We start from the raw sequence: 23,769 nt of genomic DNA, 5'->3' as shown, positions 1-23,769 counted from the left end.
GGGAAGTGGGGGACAGAGTGAGGTCTGACCCTCCAGAGTGGGCGACAAGATGACAAGTGGTTCAAGTCCCCCACCCCTGCCCCGGTCTGTAACATCCCCCACCCATCTCCCTGCAGGACCTGCGACCCCCGCCCCAAGCTGGGTCCCTGGGAAGAGACGTGACCCACCCAGTCCACCTGCAGTTTTATCATACCTGCTTTGTTTCATATTCCCCTTAAGGCAGCTCTCTTTGTCACATAAATAAATTCATTTTCAAAAAACTTATCACTACCATGACATAGAAAACTAATTTCATTTGCTGTAATTATAAGTTACCCACAAAAAAGAACACAATAAAAAGCAAGCAAAATCACTAACATTAAACGAGTCTCTCGCCTGCCCCCTCTCGGTTACAGGCAGGTTGGCAAGTGCTGGGAAGTGGTGCCGACTGGAGGTGACCTCCTCCCAACTTTGTGTCACGGTAGGCGGTCCGGGCCCCCTGCTGTCGCCCTAGGTCCACACACACGCGTACAGCCCGCGGAGGGGGAGCCGGACGCTCAGTGCCCAGCCCGCACTGTCCTGCCAAACGCCCACGTGGGCCCAAACCTCTCCTGTGCCCGCCGAGGCTCCTCCCTGGCCCTGACCAGCCCCCTGCCGGCCCGTACCTGCCCGACTTCGACTGCCCTGGCTCCTGGGGGCGGCCTCGGCCCTCAGGACCCGGCTCCCACACCACCCAACACTCCACCCTGCATCTTCCCACCCCCGTCTGCCCACGCTGCTGCCACCAACCCACCTGATGCTCTCCTCACCCCGGCCATGCCCCCAGCCCTAGCCATGCCCCACGCTCCCAGCCCGTCCTTTAGTGTTGGCTTCCCAGCCTGGTAGAGTCTCTCCCAGCTGGCCCCCTCCTCCCTGCAGCCACTCCTCCTTGCCAGAGTTCCATGCACCTGGCATTCCCAGGGGCCCTGCTGACACTTCCCCCAGATGCTACAGCACCCCACATTGAGCAGAAGCCGGAACCCAGAATTCCCTCCTCAGAGGCCCTGCCCTGCCTGTCACCATGGGACAGAGGATGGCTGCTCACCCCAGGCTCCTCTCAGGCTTCTACTGTCCCCACACTGACCCTTGGCCTAGAATTTCATCCCCCAACTCACCCTGCTCTGGCTTATTTCCACCTGTCCCTTCAGGACCCCTTCCTGACCCCCAGGCTGTGGACAGCGTCTGTCTCTGTCCCTGCCCAGTGGCACCCCAGGTCAGGGCCCCTCTGGAGAGGAGACTCTGAGGGGGGGGTCAGGCGTTCACAGGCCTTTGCTGGAACAGGCGGCCTTGTGGAGGGGACGTGGAGGGGAGGGTCATCAGCAAACCAGGACAGGCCCTGCTCTGCTGCAACCCAGACTAGGCCCTGCCAGCTCTTTGACAGCATACCCACCACACCTTCTTCTGCACCAGACCCCAGGCTTCTAAAAGCCTCACCCCACGTCCCTGCTCCCAGGGCCTGAGAGACAGCAGTGGCTTCCTGACCATCCTGACTGCCCAAAGCCTGGCTCAATCAGAAGAGACAGCAGTAGCAAACAGCCCTATTTGAGTCACTGAAAACTCCTATTGAGTAGGCACCAGCCTGAGGGTGCTGCCACCCGACCCGGCTTAGAGGGGCAATGACCCAGGCCCCACTGGCTGCTTTTCTACCAGCTATAGCCAGACCTTCCATTTTGGGTGTCCTAGCACTGACCAGGAGAGCTGGCAGAGCTGTCTGCGAGAGGGGGTGGGGGAGTGCCCACCGACAGCAGTTACTTCCCACCTCCTGGGAGGTGTGCTCAGCTCTGAGTGCAGCCCTCCTCTGGACCCTGGGGAGCCACACCACAGGTGTGCCAGGAGGCCAGAGGTAAGCCAACCTGCCCCCATCAGGGAGGGACCCAGGGTGGACTCAGCCAGAACCTGTCCTGCCAGCTTACTCTGACCATGCTTCTCTCCCTAGCGTGAGCCAGAGGAGTAGCAAGGGGCAGAGAGACGGGCAGCTTCCCATCAGCAGATTTTACCTTCTCCGACACGGCCTCCAGCTGCTGCCTCTGCTCCAGGCAGATCTGCCCTACGCGGGCCAGCAGGTCATGAGGGGGGATGAAGACCCGGGAGCTCAAGAGAAACGTAAAGATGTATGTCCTCTGAAGGAAAGAGACAGGGAGAGAGGGTGAAGATTGGGTCAGGCTTGGCGTGGCCCCCCAGGTGTGGTCACAGCCTCTCCTCGACCTGGTCCAACCGCCTCCCAGCCCAACATCACCATCCAGCGGCCATGCCTTCTCCTGCATGGTTTACATCACCTTGAATGCCCTTCCTTCTCACTGCTACCCAAATCCTGTCCACCTTGCAAGGCACAGATCAAACCCCACTTCGCAGCACCTCTCAGAGGCCTCCCCTGACAGGCTTGGCTCCCGGCAGTCTTATTCTGCTAGGATTCTCCCCTGCCCTCGGTCCTACCCCATGATGGGAATTGAACCCAGTCTTGGATGTTGGTGGGACTCTGGACCTGTGTGAGCCTGTTGCCCAACCCAACTGGGGCAGGGGTGCTCCCCGGGTCGGGCTCCAAGCCCGCTGCTTCTCCAGATCCTCACTGGCTTTGCCCAGGGCCAGCGGGGTGGGGCCTCATCCAGGGGGCAGGGCAGGGCCTCCTCAGCCCCTGTTGCAAGCCCCCATGCAGTTGCTACCAGGCTGTGGGCCTTGTCCCCACCTGCCACACCAGGGCCCCTCTGTCCCAGGTCAACACACCCCTCGTCACCGGGCTGTGTGGTGCAGGCTCTGAGGCGTCCTCATGATCTGGACTGAAAGGTGGCAGAGAGCAGGGCCCAGGGCCGAGGGTTCTCCAAAGGCTCTCGTCGGGTGGGGGTCAGTGCCTGTGGGATCTCCACATTGGGCCCTGCCTGCAGACGGGGCAGACGTGGGGGTTGGGGAGGCTGCTTGGGGCTCTCCCGGGGACTCTGCTCCCACATGGCTGCTGCAGGCTGGGGCTCAGGACCCTCCACTCCCTTTCCAGGCCCAAAGGAGCACGTGTTCCTTGCTGCAGCCCAAAGCAAGCTGGGCTGTGTTTGCTGGGAGCACAGGCCTCATGGGACAGGCCTCAGGGCCTCAGGGCCTCACTACCCCCATGAAGCACTCAGAGGACAGAGGGGGAGGCTCTCCCTCGCACAGCAGGGGTTCCTCTAACCACCCCCAAACTTCCCATGCCCTATCCCCAGACTGTGCAGCACAGGCGCTCAGGGGTCCCATCTGGTCTGTGGTCCCCTTTCTAGCAAATGGTTCAACCCTGTGAGGAAAGGCACCCAGGTGTCACACCTTGGAGTTGTTAGCCAAAGGCAAGAAGAAAATCCAGAGAGGAGCCATGTGTTTCCCAGGAGAAGCATGGAGACTGACCTGTGTCCCCGGCTGCCCACGTATGCAGGGCAGGGCAGTGAGGGAGGGCAGGAAACCCAGGAGCTGGCGGAGGAGCCGACGCCCAGCTGGACTCTCTGGGCTCCCCCTTTCTGCCCCCGCCACCCCTTTGTTCTCTCCTGGGAAGCACGATCCCAGGGCACAGTGCTTTGGGGGTGACACTGTGTGACAGTTGGCTAAGGAGACCACTCTGGGACACACCTAAAAGAGGCTCAGCCGGCCCAGTGGCTCAGTAGTTAAGTGCACACATTCTGCTTCGGAGGCCCGGGGTTCGCCCGTTTGGATTCCAGGTGCGGACATGGCACCGCATGGCAAGCCACGCTGTTGTAGGCGTCCCACATATAAAGTGGAGGAAGATGGGCACAGATGTTAGCTCAGGGCCAGTCTTCCTCAGCAAAAAGAGGAGGATTGGCAGCAGATGTTAGCTCCAGGCTAATCTTCCTCAAAAAAAGAAAAAAAAATGTCCTTGGTTTTAGGAAAGATAAAATCTTTAAAAACAAAACAAAAACAAAAGGGGGCCGGCCCCATGGCCAAGTGGTTAAGTTCGTGTGCTCTGCTTCGGTGGCCCAGGTTTGGCCAGTTCGAATCCTGGGCGTGGACATGGCACCGCTCCTTAGGCCATGCTGAGGCGGCATGCCACATGCCACAACTAGAAGGACTCACAACTAAAAATACACAACTATGTACCTGGAGCTTTGGGAGAAAAAGGAAAAATAAAATCTTTAAAAATAAAAAAAAGAGAGGAGGCTCCTCCCACAAGGTCACTGCCCCAAGACCAGCACTGGGGCGGGAGGACCCTTCCCTGGGCTTCTTCAGGGCCTCGGGTCCCCTCTTCCTGGCTCTGCCACCTGGGCCCTCAGCTGCCATGTCTACACCACCAACACCAGCCCCCGCCAGGCCCTGAGAGAGTTTACGGGATGGATGCGAGGACAGACAAAAGATAGACAGAGCCCTAGGAGGAAGGGAGGCAGCCTGACATGTGGGGTAGGCCAGGAACCCTAGGAGCTGAGTTGACTCCAGCACCATCAGATAAAAGCTGGAGGGTGGAGGGGGACAATACCTCACAGCTCTGCCCTCAGGAGGGAGGGGACACCGGGAGGAGGCTGGCGCAGCTCAACTCTGCAGAGGGAACAAGCAAGCCCAACACCACTGCTGCTAAGAGACGTCATCTGTCACCTATGGAGGCATTAGGGAAGCCACACATGACAAGGGAACTCTTTCTCTCTGTTCTAAGTATGTACCAGTGCCATCCTGAGGTGACAATGGAGGATGTGGATTGTTGTTGAAGGCCAGCCCTGCCTGCGGGCATGTGCCCTGGGATCTGCATGCCAGCAAAGCTGTCCCCTCTGGTTCTGGACTATGGAGGTTACCAGTTGAGACACAGGACACGTGCTGGGTGGCCCCTCACCAGGACCCCGAGGTGCTGGCCTTGCTCTTGAGACTCCTGTTTCTCCCCCAGGAGAACTCAGACTCCTGCTCTGGTCCCTCATGTGTCTGCTTCCTTGTGCCACCAGGGCCATCTCCCACCTGCCTGGGAGCAGCAGGGAAGTCACTGCAGGTTCCTCTCACCTAGGCTGGGGCGGGGAGCAGGGTAGGAGGCAAGGGAGGCACAGGAGGTGGGGCTGGGGCTCCTCGCTGCCCTGCCCTCCCCTGCTGCCCCCTCCTGCTCCATCTGGGCCTCCCTCCCTGTCCCAGAAGCAGCCTCTCCTGGAGCCCAGGTCGCTCCCACCAGTCACACCCCTCTCCAGGCTCCAGGCACTCACATCAGGGTAATAGTCCACCGTGGGGACCAGGTGCTCCATCAAGGCCTCCAGCGACCCGGAGATGAGGCGACCATCTTGAAAGATGAGGTCCCCGGAGCCGCTGGCCCCGCCTCCTCGCTCCCCCATGCTGGGCTGCCCCTGTCCGCTACAGCTGGGCCCGAGGATGCTGGAGAAGACGACGGATGTCTGGGGCATAGTTTCCTGAGAGAGAAGAACGAGGCCATGAGGCATCAAAGGCGCCTCCACCAGGCCCTCCTCCAGGCCAGCCTGCAGCTGGCGTGGGTACAAATGCATGGTGAGAGCCCCTGAGGGCCAGCAGGGGCATCATTAGATAGCTCAGGTGGGCAGGCGGGCCCCTCAGTGGCCCACAGCCACCGGGTGTCTCATAAATGATTCTTCAGCACCTGCTCCATGCATACCAGGCCTCAGTCCATGGGCCTGGACACACAGGGCCCTGCCTCCTAGGGGGATATCCCAGGGGAAGAAGAGAAGCTACAGAGAAAAACAACGCCCAGGAGGAATACACAGAGCATGAGGGTGGTGGTCAAGGCAGCCTCAGGTGGGTGGCTTTGGGACAGACTGATGGTGTTAGCTGTGCAGCTTCCTGGGATAAGAAAGAAAAGTTCTAGGCATAAGGAACAGCAGGTGCCAAGGTCCTGAGGCCAGTGTGCGTGGAGGGGATAAGGAGAGAAATTGGTCTGAGGAGTAATGGGCCAGGCCATGCACACCGGGGCCCTGGGTGAGGCATGCTGTTTCTCCAACTGAGACAGAATGCATGGGGGCTCAGAGCGCAGGAGCAACCTGACTTAGGGCGAAGGTCACCATGGCTGTCATGTGCAGACCCAGCAAGAGAGGGATCTGAAAACCAAGGAGAGACTGCTCAGGTCAGGTGGTAGCAGAGGGGGAGGGGAGCAGGATCAACTGAACTCTGTGAAGCATGGCTCTGGCCCGAGAGCCTGCCCAGTGTGGGGAAGAGCATTAGGGTGGGCTTTGGGGAAAGATCTGGAACTTGCTTTTGGACACATTAAATTTGAAATGCCTATTAGCCACAGATCTCGGGCAGCAGTCTGGGGCCTGCTGCTCCCACGGTGGGGGCACGCACACTGTCCTGGCCCAGTGTGGCGGGGGCTGAGGTCTCCCACTCTCGCTGCAGCAGGCCTCTCCTGGGAGCTTTCCTGAGGCCCAGGAGAGCCTGCAGCCCTCGGGGACTCCCATCGCCTGAGGCGGCCGGCCGCCCGGAGGGTCAGCATGATGCCCATTTGCCAGCAGAGGCCCCACTTGCTCAGCTAGTCCCAGCCCTGGAGGGCAGCCGGGCTGAGGTCGGAGTGGAGGCGCTGGGCCTTCCTGCCTTGGCGGGGGCCACAGCCAGGCTGTGCCCTCTCAGGTCACTGGCCAGCAGGTCCCACAGCCCCAGCACCTGCCTCCCCAGGGAACCATGCTGCCCTCCCTCTTAGGAGGAGGGCTGCCTCCTCATGCCTGGGGAGTTAGAAAGTGTATATGTCCTCCGAGGACCCCAAAGCCCTCAGTGCTGGCCTTGCCGTTGATGCCACTGCCCCCAGGCCAGCCTGCTCTCTGACCAGGACCAGGGCAAGCCTCTGAGCATTCTGGCCTCAGTTTCCCCACTGCGCAGAAGAGCAAATGGTAGCCATGATGATTTCACTGCCATGAGAGGGCCCCAGGCTGCACAAGCAGGGCTGACTCCCACCCACAGCACATCAACGGAGCCGCACACCAGAGGAAAAGGGCACCCAGCCAAACAACGCTGGTTTCCCTGCCAAACACCTGAAGGTCGCCTTGGAATCCTCGGAAAACCCTTTGTAAAGAGGAAGGAGCTCAAAGGAATTCCCCAGGACAAGGCTGGAGTTGGAATGTCTGTGGACCCAGGCTCTGCTGCCCTCACTCCAGGATGCAGGTTCGGACTCACAGAACACTCCCGTCTGCACACTCTCAGGCCCCACAGTGTCAGAAGCCTGTGAGAAACTCCAGCAGGCCCACCACCTGTGCTTTAACAAGCCCTGCGGTGGTTCTATCTTGTCATTTTTTAAATAACTGTTTTTTAGTGCAAACAGGCTGTTCTTAAATCAGCATGTTTCTATATAAAAGCACAGTGAAGAAGCAGGAGCCCCAGGGCTGGGCCTGTGTACAGAAGCACAACCACCATATAGCGGGTCACCTGTGAGGGTGGGCTTCAAGGCAGGAGCCCAGAACCCCCTCGGGGAATGGGCAGACCCCACTAGGGCCATGCAGGACCACCCCAGCATCTCCCCTGCCCCAGGACCCACCCAGGGATGCTGGCTGGGGCTTTGTCTCTCTGAACAGGTATCCTGCCCACATATCACTCCTCTCCCTCCTCCTCTGTGCACTGAGTCCCTGGGGTCCTGGGGAACCCCCAGAGCCCCTTCCTTGCCCCTCACTTCAGTCCCTGGTAGAGCCCACCCCTCCCAGTCATGAGCACTGCAGGGAGTGTCTTGAGGCTCAGGGCCAAGTGGGAGGAGGAGGTTCCCGGAGTGGGGTGTCCTGGGCAGGAATTTAGAGCACCCTCAGGTTTGAATCTCTGCAACAGACTAGCTCCTTGTTTCTGGACAAGTCTATCCAGCCTCAATTTCCACAGCTGTTAAATGAGGTGACTCCCGCTGAGCCCTATGCCTGGCACCTCTGCGGCCGCCCCTCTTAGCACTGTGGTCCCTTCTGTCTTTGCACGTGGGGTCCTCCTCTCCCATCCCAGCAAGAAAAGGAACTGTGACTTCTAGCCACACACCTGTGTGTCCATCACCACTAACTGGTCCCCTTCTCTGGCCACTCAGAGCAGAGCTCCCAGGAAATCTGGGCTCACATCTTGGGAGCGAACACACAGCAAAGGCAATCACAATAAGAAAACAGCAGCTGAGACCCTGAGCACCTTGTACGCACCACCAGCGACACTAATGCTAGAGCCGGATAATCTCCTTAACCCTCACAATAACCCATGAGAGAAACTGTTATTCTCTGTAGGCTGCAGAGGAGGACAAGGCACCAAGAGGCTAAGTAACTGCCCCAGGTCACACAGCTAGACTGCAGCAGTGCCAGGATGGCAGGAAAGGCAGGCAGGGAGGCCTGAGTCTGAGCCTGGCTCAGCCACTTGTAGCTTCATCAGAATCCTCAACCTCTTGGAGCCTGAATTTCATCTGTAAAATGGGCACAGGGAGCGCTCCTTCAGAGATTTGCTGGGAGGATTAAATGAGCCCACTGTGTACAGAGCTGCTCACTAGACGTGGAATCACCTCCCCACTGAGGACCCGACTCCCACAGCTGTGCCTGCTCCGCACGCCCCGCCCCAGGCCATGTGGGTGCCCAGGACACAGAAGCGCTGGATTATTCTAGACACACTGACCTCGGAGGCCCCCAGAGAACCAGACCCTCGCGAATGCTCTAAAGCAGGTGCATGGCCAGAGCCACAGCGTCAGAATCCCCAGAAATCTGTCAGTAGTGTCTCTTCTCCGAGTCAGAACTCACCGGTTCTCGGGGTTTAAGATCCTCTCCTAAAGCTTCGCTGTTCTGAGTGCAGCCTGGACCAGCAGCGCCATCACCTGGTCGGTTGTTAAAATGCAGGCCCCGGAGTTCTAGCCGAGGCTGCTGGGTCAGGCCCGGGTCCTCACCGGAGCTAGTCCCTTTGAGGGGTTCAGCCTGCAGGTGAGGAGAGCCAGCTTCCCCTGGGTCAGTGCCGCTCAGCTCTGGCTGCACACCAGAATCACCTGGGGAGTTTTAAAGAAACCACTTTGCCCACCTCCCACTCCAATAATTCTGATTTAAGTGTCCTGGGGTACAGCCAGGGACTGAGGTTTTTCAAGGTTTTCCAGATGAAAATAGGAGCAGGAAGCACAGGGAGCTCTCTCCTGCCTCAGCCACTTCTGACGCATCCAGACCCGTTTGCACGCTGTGGTCACAGACACTCAGCGGAGAGCTCCAGAAGCCTCCTGAGTCCAGCCCAGGGGTGGGGAGGATAGAGCACCAGCTTCTGTAGGGCCAGAGGATGAAGCCCATGGGGACCGCAGCTCTGCCCCCAGTCGGCTGGGGCAGGCCGGCCTGGACGCTGCAGCAGCCCTTCTGGGGAGAGTGGGGTCAGACTAGCACCCAGGCTGCCTCCTTGCAGCTCCTCCTCTGTTCAGGCAGGAAGACAAGCACCTTCTAATTATAGACGCAGTCGGCTCACAGCAAGGCAAGTGAACGTGATTCACCTCTCCTAGAAGACAGGCCTGGGAGCTGCCTGCCGCCCGCAGGGCCAGGTGGGTGCAGGGCAGGCCCAGGTACCCAGGTGCAGGAGGGAGAGGGCTGGCTGCGGGCTCAGGGGCAGCAGCCATGGGCTAGCACCTGCCTGTTTCATACCTGGGTTTACTTGGCTCTCTGGGGGCACTGTTGAGGAAGGGGTCCTCCCTGCATCTGGGCCCAAATTCTCCTGGCCGAGCCTAAAAGGGTGCCAGGTGAGGAGGCCACACTCGTTGCCCCTGCACAGGCGGAGCAGCACTGTGAGGGTCCGGGGAGGCAAAGAGGGCTGGCGGGGCAGAGGCTGAGGCCCAGGGGCCCTTTGCTACCTGCCTGGATGAGCTGCCACCATCAGTGTCCCGCGTGCTGGCTGTAGGGGAGGTGGGCCAGGCAGGCAAAGCAACAAGGTGCAGGGCTTGGTGCGGCTGCACTGCTGCCCCCTCTAGCTTTCCGCCCCCTCCCAGGGCTCCCCCCACCACTCTACCTATCCGGCCCTCCCCACTCAGCCCAAGCTCCTCCATCTGCCACATCTCCTGCTGCTCCCCAGAGCACGAGTGGCTGCAGCGGGGTCCTGCACGTACGCCTGCTTCAGGGCTCACGCCTGCTCCCTGCCATGGTCCAGCACAGACAACACGGCCTTGGGAAGCCCCGGCCTCCCGCAACTCCATTCTTTTAAGGCTCCTTGTCGGTACCCCCACCCGCGACCATCCATCCACACTCGCCTGAGTCCTTTCCTGTGTTTCAGGTCTGGGTCTGGGCCTTGCCTCGATGGCACCCAAGTGGCCCAGCACTGGCTGCCACTGCTTCTGACCTACGGCCTCTGACCTAGGCCCTCACAGCCATTAGCAAGTCACATGCCTCCTGCCCAGGCTGCCGGTTCTCGCTGAGGCATGAGGCCCTGCGGATCCATCCAGGGGCCCACCTGCACAGCCCAGAAGTCAGGGCAGGGCCATGAACACCCTAGTGGCAAACCTGGGTCAATGGGACATGGGAGCCAGAAGGTAAATTCCCCTTCCGCACCTCAGATGGACAACAGCTTCACGGAGACAAAAGACATCCAGAGACATCCTCTCCAAAGACATCCAGAGATGCATCCCATGTTGGAAGGCACCCTACATCTATTCACTCTCCCCTGCTTCCTCCTGCTCCCCTGGGACCTCACTCCCCAATAAAGTCTTCTCACACAAGCTTTTGCCTTGAGCTCTGATCTCCAGGGGAAGCTGGCCTCAGAGAAGAGCAGCCATTAGTCTTGTTTCCATGCCCGACTCCAATGTCTAGAATAGGCCCATGCTGAAGGCCATGTATGTCAAACAGGGACACTGAGCTTCACGGTGTAGGGTGGGAGGACAGATGGGGGACGCACAGAGCGTGGCTTCCAGCCCAGAACAAGTGCCTGCACACCAAGTGTGTCGTAGTCAGAAAGTAAACTCGGTCCTTGGGTGCTGCACAGCCCAGCCAGGGGACTGCATGGACACTGCCCTCGATCCCCGCCAACCTTTCCAGAGGGTGCAGCCTGCAGCTCGGCATCAATACAACTCAAGTCAGAGACCCCTTTTAGGGGACTCAGCCAAAAACTTTAACTTCTGAGTATTTGCTGCTGCCCTGCATCTCTCTCACACACACACACACACTCACATCTAAGGAACACACTGCACCAAAGTATGGAGAGCATGGAAGCTGACTGGACTGAGGGCCCTGGAGCAGAAGAGGGGAACACAGTGGGGGCAGCCGGGATCTGCAAGACTTCTGGGCCTTTGAGAGAATAAGTGGAGAGAGCTTAGGCAGCCTGAGTGCCGTGAGAGATCCTGGGAGAGATGGGAAGAGAGGGTTTTTAGGAACTTTCTGCAGAAGATTACGAATGAAATTCCCTTTTGCAGCCTCTTCAAGAGATTTGAGCTGGAGAGTAGAGTGCCACTCACTGCTTCCTCGCGTGGCCCTAGCAAACTTGGGCCTTGAGAAGTCCATGCCCTCCGTCAGGAAGCAAACTACAGAGGAAGGTATCAGCTTCTGGCCACTCATGTGCAAAACCCAGATACGCCCTAGGAGGGGCAGCCACGCCCGCACATGTGTGTACACCTTTTATGATCTGGGACACCGTCCTTCCACTCACAAACTCCAGTTATGCTCAACATGGTGGCCTTCAGAAACCCTGTATACCACTCCCATGACCCCAGGAGCCCCCTGGACCCCTGGGAGCTGCAGCTATGATGGAGGCCCAGATCATTCTGAGCCAGGGCCGCCGGCTTAACTACGATGGCCACAGCCTTCTGTGAGCACCCAAATGTGACCGTTGCTACATCCTCAAGGGCTTCACGCATCTTCACTCTCGTGCTTGTCCGCGCCTGGGCAAGGGTGACATGGGCAAGGGTGACATTGTTTCCCTCATGCTTCTGCTTCCTGTGCTGAGAGCCCATCAAGGCCCAGGGGAGGCCTGACACTGCCCAGTGGTCTCATAAAAGAATCCCACAGCTGAAGCTGTCACAAATGATTTACTTAAACACAGTTGGGTCAGGAATACAAATGACACTGACTCTAGCTACTGCAGTGTCTGTACAGAGTCATCCCTGCTCACAACTGTCTGGGGCAGCCCTGCATGCCTCGCTGGAGGGTTTCCCATGCCCAGGGTCTGCTCTCACAGAGATGAGCCCGTGAAGGCAAGGGTCCCTGCCCCAGAGCAGGGCCTGCCGGCCTCCAGCTTACTGCCTCACCCGACACAGGCTTTACCATCCTGGCTCTGGGCAGGAAGGCAGGGAGATGGTGGGGGCAGGAAGGGACTCAGGGTGTCCAGGTGGGGCAGGAACCTCATCCTTCAGGAGCCACATGGGAGTGGCCAGGGCCTGCCCCACCTGCCCCTCCATGGCCCTCAGGCCTCCTGGCTTCTGCTTCTTAGCTACCTGCCCCCAACACCAACTCTGCACTCCAGGGCATGTCTTGGGAAAGAGAGGCAGGACTCAAGGAGCATGCACTCCCCCCACCCTGGGGCATCTGCAGGACGCACATCTCTCAGCCCAGAGGGACAAAGGGAGGAACGTTGGAAGGTGGCACCAGGGATAACCGGCTGGCCTTGGACACAGCCAGCTCTGCTCCAGCTGACAGTAGGGTCGACAGCCCAGGGAAGGGAGAGTCTACTGCACAGCTGAAGGCAACACTGTCAGGCTTCTGTTCAACTGTGAAGGGACTAGCTGTCTGGGGCAGGTTCCCATGGTATGGTCAGAATCTTAGGACCCCTTCCAGATCCTGGAGCCTGCAATTCTGGAAATTTCTGAGAAATGTAGTAGCAGGCACAAGCTTTCTCTTGGCTAACCTTGTTGTACTTTTTAAAATTTTTTGCAGAGGAAGATTCACCCTGAGCTAACGTCTCTTGCCGATCTTCCTTTTTCCCTGGTCCCCGCCCCATGAATGGTTGTATATTCTAGTTGTAAGTCTTTCTAGTTCTTCTACGTGAGCTGCAGCCACAGCATGGCAACTGACAGATGGGTGGTGTGGTTCCACACCCGGGAAATGAACCTGGGCCACGGAAGCAGTGAGTGCCTAACTTTAACGACTAGGCCACCAGGGCTAGCAAAGCCTTGTACTTTAAAGGTTTATCATCAGGAGTTGGACCCAGCTGTGTGCTGGGCATTACACATCTCATCTCACGTGACACAATTCCCCCTAACCCAGGGGGGCAGTGGGGAGACATCCTTTCTGATGGGGACATCAAGTTCTGGGGCTTACAGAGGTTGCCCAGGCAGGCAGCAGTGAGTAGCTCTGCCGAGGCCTGCCTGCCTCACAGCCCTGCTCCTTCTTGGTGCTGTCATTTCTCCTCATCCCTAGCTGGGGCATGACCCTTTCAGCATCCAATGAAGGCTGAGGCCCTCCCCTGGACCCATGGATATGCACACTCCCATGGCATTCTGCAAGTGATTCCAGGGATTAATGGGCTCCCAGAAGCTCGTCCATGGACACCAAGTTAAGAAACCCAGGTTCTTGGAAAACTGGGACAAAAATAGCCCTCCGGCCCATCCTGCCTGAGTCCCCAGGGATCTGCCGGGAGGTGGAGGAGGGGCCCCGCTAGCCCCCTGCCCGTGCCAGGCTTTACAAGGGGTGCTTCTTTCCAAGGCAGCACATGGGCTTCTATTTTTTAACCTACTCAACACAAACGGAGGCTATTTTTAGCTCAGCAAGCTGCAGGGCATCACAATTAGCAACTGAAAATTACACATCTTGCCAGTTCTCCCCTCTGTTGGCTGGAGGGAGAGAGAGAGAGTGCTCCTGGAGGGAGCTGGGTGCCAGCCCTGGGCCCCCACCCTGGGGAGCCACTTAACCAAGAGGGCAGCCTTTGGCAGAGACTTCAGAATTGGTGCATTCACAGAGCTGTCTTGGTTGCATCCCCATTCCAGAAAAATCCAGTCTTGGTGAGAGCAGGGCAGGAGCCCCGTGGACACTCAGAGGCCACAACTGGGGACCAAACCATGCTGGCTACTTGGACCAGGGCCAGCAACTCTGGAGCCCAGCTCTGCTGGGGACCTGGAGCAGCGAGGCTGGGCCTCCTGTCCCCATCTGCAAAATGGACCCCGATCTCCCTTCTAGGGCTGTCTGGTTCTCTGAAATAGTCTGCACTGGGCTGGCATAGGAGGTGGGATGTTCCACAGAGCCCTTACTCTTTGCCCATCTCTCCATTCATTCACTCATTCATTCATTCACAATTGTTAACAAGGACCTGCCTAGACACTGGAGATCCACCAAAGAAGAAATCAGGGCTCTCTGTCCTCGCTGGGCCCTGCCTGGAGCAGGCTGTGGCCGGTACCCGTGATAACCACACAATAAACCCATGATATAACGGGTTAGGAAGGTATCAGTGCTCTGGGAAGAGGAAGAAGAGAAGAGGGTCAGGAGTGTGGGGGCAGGGCAGAGGGCAACTGAACCGGTGCAGAGGCTGACCTCCCTGAGGACGTGAGATCTGAGCAGACTTGAAGGAGACTTCTGGAAAAGGAAGAGTGCCATGCACAGAGGGAGGAATGGTGCCAACGTTTCCTGGGCCCAAGATCTGTGAACCTTCCATCCCATTCGCTCCCTGGAAACAGTCTTGCCTGGAGCACTTCCTGTTGGCTCATTCACTCCAAAACAAATATTTCCTTATTATCCATGTGTCAGCCCTGCTAAACAAGGATCTGCGCGGGGGTGCCCCCTAGCTCCAGTCCAATCACGTGGAATCCCCCTCCCCTGCCAGGTCCCCAGGGTCTGCAGTGGGCGGGGTGCCCTCCCTGCCCTCCTCCAGGCCCGCCTGCGCCTGCACAGGTCTCCAGGTGGACTCCTCTGGCACCACGTTCGATGAAGTGCCCCTTCAAGGAGGCTCTCCCAGATAGGGCAGGTGACCCCCTCAGGGAGCAGTCTGGGCAGAGGAATTGGCTGAGGGCCCTGACTTTACACAGCAGGGAACTCTAAGGAGGAGGCTGCAAGTCAAATCAAAGTTGTAAATTAAATGCTTGTTTAAATGCATGCCCCCACCTCACATGTATAGGATTCCTGGCGCGAATGGAAAACCTCTTGGTAAAGCTTCGTGGGTCCTTTGCAGCAGTGAGGATTTTGGCCTACTCTTTGGGCCTTCTCTAGTCACACCACCTGAGCGGGGGAGAGGGGAGGGATTGGGGGTCACCCCTGCCAGAAGCAGGCCATCAGGAGCTAAAAGTGGCCTTGACTCTCTGGGATGTTGTGACACTAAATTATAACTAAGAATCTGCCCGCTGCAGGGTATAGGGAGAGTATAAAGCTAGGTGTTCAGTGTGGGAGCCGAGGGGCCCACCTCAACTATTGGCTCTGCCACCCAAAGGGGAGGGGAGAGGGCAGGGGTCTGGGAGTCCTCTTGGTTTGGACAGAGGCTCAGGGACTCACAGCGGGGGACAGATGGCCGGAAGTGCACTGTACCTGTATTTTCTCTGCCATGAGGCCGTGGCCAGCATCTCAGGGCCTTCTCCCTTCTACCTGGCAGGTGGCAAGAATAAGGCCACACCCACCAAACAGGACAGGTCAGGTGGTAGAAGCAGCCATGCATCCTTAGCTCCCCTGTCACCCCCTGATCTGCCCTGTCCTGGGATCCTGCTGTTTCCTAACTGGGTTCACAGACCTGAAAAGGCATCAAAAGCCAGCAGGCCGGCAGTGGACAGGCCACTTTACCGTGGCCTCTGGAGTCGCATACGCATTACAGGCTGCCAGGGGAGGGGGAGACCCAGAGGGGACTGTCCCTGCTGCCTGAATCTCACTAACTGGTGGGAAAACCCAGGCCGAAGAGCTCAGGCTCCACAGGGGCAGTGGGGCTCACAGACAGGGCAGGGGCAGGTCCGAGGGGCTTCGGGGGAGGAGGGGCACAGGCCCCAACTGCGGCCGCTTCCCCTCTCGGGTCCTCTGTCCTCTCCCCACTTCTCTAATATCCCTGTCATCGCAAGCTCAGTGTCCTTCCCTCCCCTACTCCACACCCCCTACCCCTTCCTACTCCAGGACCCTGTGGTTTCTCTGAATGCTGGAACTCTCTTGACCCGCCCCCATCCCCAGCTAGAGTCAGTTGGCACTGGCAGCTCTGCAGGGAGAACACACAGTGACCTGCCAGTAGCCAGGCCCTCTGGGCATCATCTGCACAGGGCGCAGGTGAGTAACACCTGCTGAGAGAGTCTTTGCGCTTTGCTCACTGTCATTTCCAGAGACCCAGTTGGCACAATAGGATCCAGGAGCCAGGACCCTGCAAGCCAGACCTTGGCCTCTGCCCCAGGTGGCCTGTGGTCCAATCCTCAGCCACTGGGGAGCTGCTTCCCTGGCCCTGCTACTGCTGCCTGGCCACCTCAGGCTCCTCCACCCCCAGGGATGGAAAGGCCTTCCCCCAATGACCCCCAACAACAGAAGGGCACAGGAGCTGCCCTTGCAGCCTGAACTCAGACCCTCCTAAGGCAGGAAGCTCCCTACTGGGGGCTGTCCTGCCCCTCCCCAAACCCCAGCTCTCAGATCTTCCTAACTTTGAGGTGAAACGTGTCTCCCTCAAGCTCCAGAGAGGTCCTGCCTGCTGGGGCCACACAGGGCAGATAGTTGGAGTCCGGCTGCAAGCATGGGCTGGGGTCCAGCAGCCTGGCAGTGAGGCCTGGCCACCCGACAAGCTGGGAGTTAGCACCCTCCTCTGTAAAACATCACCTCCAGCACCTGTTTCTCAGGCGGTAGTGAGCACGCAGCGAGGCTGCCATAATCAGGACATGCTCAGTACCTGCTAGTTTGGGTGGAGTCAGAACTGCAGGACACTGGTGGGCACTCTGAGGTGACTCGTTGCCTTCCTAGACACAGATTATGGGGGCTGCCCCTCTTCCCTGATCACACCTCTGGGGCCCCTCTGACCTCCCCATGCCCAGGACAGCCTGTGGGCCCTCTGCAGACAGGGAGAAAGGAGAGAGAAGCTGCCTCCTGCTTCCAGGCAGGCAGATCCACTGACCTGGCTGCACTGCCCTGTCCCAGCATGTGGGGCTCAGAGTTGGCTCTGGCCTCAGGGTGGCTGCTTGGCCCCTGCCTAGAGTGGGGAGTGGCAGGGGTGACACCTCTGTGGCAAGGCCTCTATAGTCCCCACCCCTCCTCCCTCTGCACCCCCATGGACTTTCCAGCAGGGAAGCCCTTGGGAGGACATGGCTGGCCCCATCCCTGCAGGTAGGGCCATGGGAACACCCTGCAGCTCCCACCTCTCCGTCCTCCCAGCCTGCTTGGCACTGGGGACTGGAGGGCGAGGGGTGACATCTTTCACATAAACCAAGCTTCAAGAAACACATCCACAAATGCCGTGAGGAAGGGCCATATTTACCTTCATGTACCCTCTGGGCCGGCCAGGGCCGTCCTGCGGCCTGGCAGAGGGCTGTGGGCCAGACTCCAGCCAGGAGGCAGCTGCCATGGGAACCAGAGACGCAGCACCTCGCCTGCTGGCCGGGTGCCTACTCAACAAAGGCCCTGCCTAGGGAGCGCTGCTGATAATTAAAGCTTTGTTACAGACGCATGATTCATTTTTGTCTTTCTGAATTCCTTCCTATTACCAAATACTATTTGAATTGACTGAAGGAATCTTGCCATCTCCTCTTCACACTCCTAAATACAAATTCTGCTGAGTCCACGGTTTCTCCTCTTGATTTTTCCTCCTTCTTTTCTCCCTTTCTGTCCAGTCAGCTTCTTCTGGTGGCTGCTCAGGGGACAAAATGCCATTGTCCACCAATAACCATCCCATTATTGAGCCCTGAGAGGCCCAAGGTCGGAGCAGGTAGGCTTTCAGAGAATTGCTGCCCTTTCCCGGCAGGGCGGGCAGCTGGCACGCTGGTCTCCCACTCAGGGCCCTTGGGGCCAGAGAGGATGCCTGGGGCCTCCCCCTCCCCGCTTCCCCTCTGGCCTCCTTCCCTCTTGGGCCAACTCCAGGGGATTCCGCACGGGTCACCCGAGCGTTCCTGCACGTGGCAGCCAACCCGGACTCCTGGAGGCTGAGCTGGGCACAGGCTTAGACAGGAGAGTTTGTGAACTAAGATAAACTTCAGAGCCAGTCCTATCATTTCTGGAAGTCCCCTCAAGGTGCCCCAGAGGTGGGAGGGCTAGGGGGACAGGGTGCAGACCCCCACCTCAACTGAAGTCGCTCCCCTGCGATCCTCTTCCTATAAGGGGCATCCACTTAAGACTGCTGCTGATCAGAGTCTGGCGCAGATGCTAGAGCTCCAGCCGTCAGGAAGGAAGACCCCAGGTTCCAGGGGGAGCATCTTACCCAGCCTCTCCCGTGCGAGGAGCGGCAGGGCAAGGCTGTCAGCGAGCCAGCGGGCCAATGAGGGGACCATGTCAGAGCTGAGGGGCCTTGAGAGGCAGGGAGCCTGGGTCCCCCTAGATGGACGGGTGGCGCAGGGGACAGGCCCCAGCTCAGGCCTTTCTAGGAGTGAGTGGCAGCTTCCACCTCCCCCCAGGCTGCCTGGTGGTACTGGGGTATGGAAAAAAGGAAGTACTGTTCTTTTATTTTTAAATGACATCTAATTAGCCTGAGCAACGATTTTCCTTTGTGTCTAAAAACAAATAAAAATCAACTTCCTTTGCTTGAATTGTCATCCTCCTGGCAGATGCCCAGAGTGGCGCCCCTGGGACCCTGCTGCTCTGCGGGAGCCAGAGGTTTCTGTGTGCCAGCCTCGGGGTGCAGGGCAGGGGCACCCAGCTCCCTGCTGGGCCCGAAGAGCCATGGTCTTGGCCAGCAGCCACAGCCTTTCGGAAACAGGACCAGGACATGTGTCTTGACCCTCCAACAAAAACATCTCCCACTCCCTGTGCTGTGCACACCCACCCCATATCCCCTGGCCCTGGGAGCTTGTTACCAGGTGGCCAGAACCTGGCCAGTCCACTGGAGTACCAGTGGCCACCATCCCTCCTCAAGGCAGAGCCCTTCCCCACGCACCACACTGCACACGCTGCTGTCCCATTTTCCAGATGAAGGAACAAGGGCCCAAAGGGCTGAAGTCATCCACCCTGGGGCATACAGCACCAAAGTAGGGGAGCTTGGACTTGAACCCCAGTGAGTGTGACCACCATGATGACATGAAACCCAGGGCCATCAGTACAGGCTCAGGAGGAGGGAGAGCAGGTGCAAGGCCAAGGCAGGTGGGAACCAGCCAGGGCTCCTGAGAGATGGACAAGGCCTGGCCCAGAAAGAGCCCCCTACATGGAATGTGCAGAGCGGGGCCTGTGAGTGCAGCATAGATCCAGGCCCTCCCTGAACGGCCCAGCAGCCTCACTGTCAATGAGTGACATTCACAGAGGGCTTCCCACCTACTGGGCCATCTTACACATCCCCATAGCACCCTCCAAGGCATGATGGTCCTCTTGCCAGATGAGGTGCAGCAGAGGAGGCTCAGGACAGCCTGAAGCCACACAGTTTGGCAGGGCAGAGCCAGGAACCCAGCCCAGGTCTCCCGCCTGCAGGCTGGAGCTTTCCACTAAGAGTTGAAAGTGAAAGGCAGCCAGAGAACACACCTGCCCTGCTGTGCCTAGGAAACGGGCCCTGTGCCCAAGCTCACTTACAATGTGGTGAGCTGCCTTCCTGGACAAGACAGACAGGCAGAACAACAATTCCTGACAAGTGAGGGATACCCAAAGAGATGAGCAGTGGAAGGAACAGTGGAAGGGATGAAAACGCTGCAGTGCATTCTCCTGAAATGGGAGAATGGAGACATAAAGAGAATACATGAAATCCATGGCCTAAAAACAGAAAGGCATATTCTATCCAGAATATTCATCCACACTGTTCATATGTCGCATCACCAATGAAACCTTGATAGAGTCTCCAAACATAAATGTATGGGTGATAGGGGCCGGCCCAGTGGTGCAGTGGTTAAGTGCACACGTTCCACTTCGGTGGCCCAGGGTTTGCCAGGTCGGATCCCGGGTGTGGACATGGAACTGCCTGGCACGCCAAGCTGTGGTAGGCGTCCCACATATAAAGTAGAGGAAGATGGGCATGATGTTAGCTCAGGGCTAGTCTTCCTCAGCAAAAAGAGGAGGATTGGCAGCAGTTAGGTCAGGGTTAATCTTCCTCAAAAAAAAAACAAAACGTATGGGTGACAGAATGACGTGGACATAACACAGTTGGACATTAATAAAAAAAGTGTACCAAAAAATTAAAAGAAATTTCCCTACATCATATCTGTGCTAAAGAAACAATCAAAACTCCAATTACAGACACATCAGAAAAATAACCCTTATAAGAAAACTCCTTATGAAATTTGATGTGTACGGCCAAAGCTGTACTCAGAGAAAAATTCATAGACTTCAATATATTTTAAATAAACAAGAAAAAATGAAAATAAATGAACTAGGCACTTGATTCAAAAGGCTAAAAGAGAGCTTCTAAGTAAAACAGACGTACAGCAAAGAAAACTAGGGAAAGGAATAACTAAAAGATAAATTAGTGGATTTAATCAAAGAAAAGAGTAGAATTGCTGATTAAATTCAAGAGCTGATTTTCTTTTGAAAACATAAATTAAAAAGATCAACCTCTGGCAATTCTAATCAACAAAAGAATGGAGGAAAGGAAGGAGGTTGGGAGAGAGGGAAGGAAGGCAGGGAGGGGGTAGAGAAGGAGGGAAGGAGAGAGGAAATGCAAAAATATAGCTATTAGGCATGAAAAAGGGGATCTAACCATGAATAGGGAGAAGAAACTTTAAAAGAATAGACTGTAAATCTGTGCTAAAAGGTCTGGAAGCATTTTGAACTGGGATACAATCTAGAAAATATAAATAACCAAAATGGACTAAAAATGTTTAGAACCCAAAAAGACCAATAACCACAGTACAAATTAAGTAAGTCGACAGCCAACTAACCTCAGGGAAAAATAAAAAGCAAGCCCTGGCTGAGAGAGTTTCCAAAATGAATTATTTCAAGCCTTGGAGAATAAGATAATTTTATGATATTTAAACTATTTCAACTCCACAATTCATATTGAAAACCTTTTCTATTCATTTCATGAAACTAACATAACTGTGATTTATAAATGTGACAAATATGTCCCCTAATAGGAACGTACGTATAAATTCTTACCTATGAATATAGATGAAAAATACCCTAAGCAACAGATCAGTAAGCATTTTAAAGCACAATCGAGGCTGACCCAGTGGGATTTATTCCGGGAACATGAGGATGATTTAGTTCAGAAAAGCTATAAGTCAACACATTAATAGGCCCAAGGAGGAAAGGAATTTGATGATTTTGCTAGACACAAGAAAGCCTCTGATAAAACTGAATATCCATTCTTGGTGTACACTCTCAGCAATTAATGTAGGAATGGAGCATAGGAGTTCATGATGAAGAAAATCTATTCGAAATTTAGGGCCAATTACAGACTTAACAGTAAAACATTAGAGGGTGTCTCATTAAAATGCAGATCAAGCCAAGGAGGATGCTATTATTTAACGTTGCCTTCCACCTTCTAGAAAACACAATAAGATAAGAAATAAATAAAAGACACATTAAAAATGAAAAGATACAATGTTGCTTCTGTGCAGGTAACGGGATTAATTTCTAGGGTTTTCCAGGAAGCCACACTGAAAATTTGTTTAAAATAATAAGAGAGTTTAATTACCAGTTACTTAACATACGTTTTTTTTAAATCAATACTCACCTATCTACCTCCCCTGGGTACAGGTGTCCCAATCCCCAAAGACATCCCCACTCAGTCCACGTGGAGCACATGCGGCAATGCTGACTCCAGTGACATGGGGTGAGCTGTGTGCCTACGTGCCTTGGGGTCTCCTGGCTCTGCAGGTCTCCCAGCCATTGGCCAGGGACACGTTGTCCCTAGTGGGCCTGCTCTGCCCCCCAGGTCAGCCACCCAGCCCACAGCCCCCTTTCCTGGCCAGGAACCCACAACACACACCATTCCGCCCTCTGGGCTGGGCACTGCTGGTTTCCAGCATCCTCTAGGAACTTGCTGTCATTCTTCCAAGTGGTATGTGACCCCACTGTCCCCAGGGAGGCCAGGCTCTGGGGTGGGCTCCCCTGTTCCTGGTGCTGCTGCAGCCTTCTACCTCGGAGCCTCGGCCTCCACTTGTGCCACTGGAACAGTGACCTCCTTTAACAGTGAGAGTTAAAGAAGACCTGTGAGCTGGCTCCCAGGTCCTCTGACTCACACTCGCTGGCCCCACCACGGGCAGGGGGCGGCTCGTGGTGGCAGCCACACTGACATTTGGGAAATGCCGTGGGCTTGGCCTGGCCGGCCCGGCAGGCACTGTGAGCAGGACAGCGGGGGAGGCAATGTTCCACTGGAGGCTGAGAAGCATGGCTGGCCGCGGCCAGACCAGCCGTGTGGCCACGGAGCTAGAGCCTTTGGAAGCTGCAGGGCTGCGGAGGGGAGAGAAGCCAAGGGCCCCTGTGGAGACCTCTGCCTGCCTTCCTCCTCCCAAGACCCCACTGCTGTGGTCCATGTGCTCCCACCTGATGGCTCACCTCTGGGCCCCTCAATCTGTCTGCCTCTGGGCTCCTCCTTGTCCTGGAACCCACAGGGACCCAGGCAGCCCAGAACCTAGCATAGAAGAGGCATCAGATCTAGGAGCCAGCTCTGATCTCTGACCTCCTGGCTGAACTCAGGGAAGCCGCGGCCACTGTGGACCTCAATTTCCCCATGTGTAAACAGGGAGGCAAAACTGGGCAGTCTCCATAGGCCATTTCCAGCCTTTGTGTTTATTCCTTCCTTCCTTCCTCACTGATTCTGTCAACAAACATCAATGAGGCCCTACTGACCTGGGCCATACACTTGGAAATGGAAGAACCCGTGGACCTTGGTGCCTGCCAGGGGAGGCAGATGTAACACCACAGTGCAGTGTGAGCAACTCGGGATTATGGGTATGCGATGGGTGCCGAGGAGGCAGGAGGGTGGGGGAACTAACTCTGTAGGGAGAAGTCAGGGAGGGCTTCCTGAAGGAGGTGATTTCGAGATGGGCTTCCAAGGATGACCAGGGGTTTTCCAGCGGGGTAAGAAAGAAGGAGCATGGAGAGATAACAGGTCTCCTGGCTGATATCCAAGTCCCAACAGATCCGACCCTGCTCTGCTCACTCACCAGCAGCTCCCCTGGAGCCCAGATGTGGAGGGTGCAGGCCACTTCCACACACCCCAGCTCCATCTTGGGCCATGTTGCCCCTGAGTCTAACTCTACCCATCGCAAAGCCAACGTATGACTCTCTCCCCCAGGTGGCCCTCCCAGACTGCCCAGCCCTCAAAGACTCCACATCACTGTGGGCCCTGTGCATCTGCAGGCAGTGCTGTCCCCAGTGCTCCTGCACCCTGGCCAGCCCCCAGTGCACACGGCAGCCAGGTCAACACAAGATGCCGTAGCCCCCTCAACTTGCCCTCCCTCCTCTGGTGGAGCTCACACGAAGGCCCCCTACATCAAGCAGGCAGGCTCAGTAAGATGGAGGTACAGTGCTGGAGGTAGGCTGGGCCCAGGGCCAGGCTGTCCTGAGCCAGCAGGGGCGGGTGTAGGTAGCGTGGCCAGGAGGTAGCAAGGGACCTGCAGGACAGAGTACTCCAGGCCAGCCTGAACTCCAGAGCGCCCATCCCACTGCCAGGTGGCATCCCCCTGGAGCTGTCAAACTGTCCCTGCTTCCTGCCTGTCCCACCTGCTCCACCTGCATCCTCTCCTGCCTCCACTGAGCACAACGCCCTCCTTCCTGGAATGAGCCTACCTCCTCTCCATCTCCAGCACCACATCCCTGCCACCAGCAAGGCCTCTTGCTTTACCTTTAGAGCATGTCCAAATCAGCCCTTCTTTCCTTCTCCACTGCTACCTCCCAGGTCTGAGGCCCTGGGCCACTGCGTGGGCCCCACTGACCTCTTACCTGCTCTGCTCGTGACACC

At 56.9% G+C, this 23,769-nt stretch overlaps 1 protein-coding gene across 6 annotated transcripts in view; it reads right to left on the bottom strand.

Annotated features, from left to right (window-relative positions):
- RASGEF1A (RasGEF domain family member 1A) overlaps window positions 1-23,769 on the bottom strand; it is a 79,982-nt gene that overhangs the window by 7,965 nt on the left and 48,248 nt on the right. For 2 of the 6 annotated variants that reach the window (XM_070567707.1, XM_070567697.1), the window contains exons 2-4: window positions 5,163-5,363; window positions 2,016-2,138; window positions 358-489 (exon numbers count right to left, since the gene is read on the bottom strand). In XM_070567707.1, coding sequence (XP_070423808.1) covers window positions 358-489; window positions 2,016-2,138; window positions 5,163-5,357 — 450 coding nt within the window. In that variant the 5' untranslated portion in view covers window positions 5,358-5,363. Of the gene's footprint in view, window positions 1-357; window positions 490-2,015; window positions 2,139-5,162; window positions 5,364-8,654; window positions 9,306-23,769 lie in introns of those variants that run through there. The other 4 variants (XM_070567730.1, XM_070567723.1, XM_070567717.1 and 1 more) reach the window with 3 other exon arrangements.

The sequence above is a fragment of the Equus przewalskii genome, chromosome 1 (genome assembly GCF_037783145.1).
Source record: "Equus przewalskii isolate Varuska chromosome 1, EquPr2, whole genome shotgun sequence".
Lineage (NCBI taxonomy): Eukaryota > Metazoa > Chordata > Mammalia > Perissodactyla > Equidae > Equus > Equus przewalskii.
This window is presented reverse-complemented; position numbering and strand designations above follow the sequence as displayed.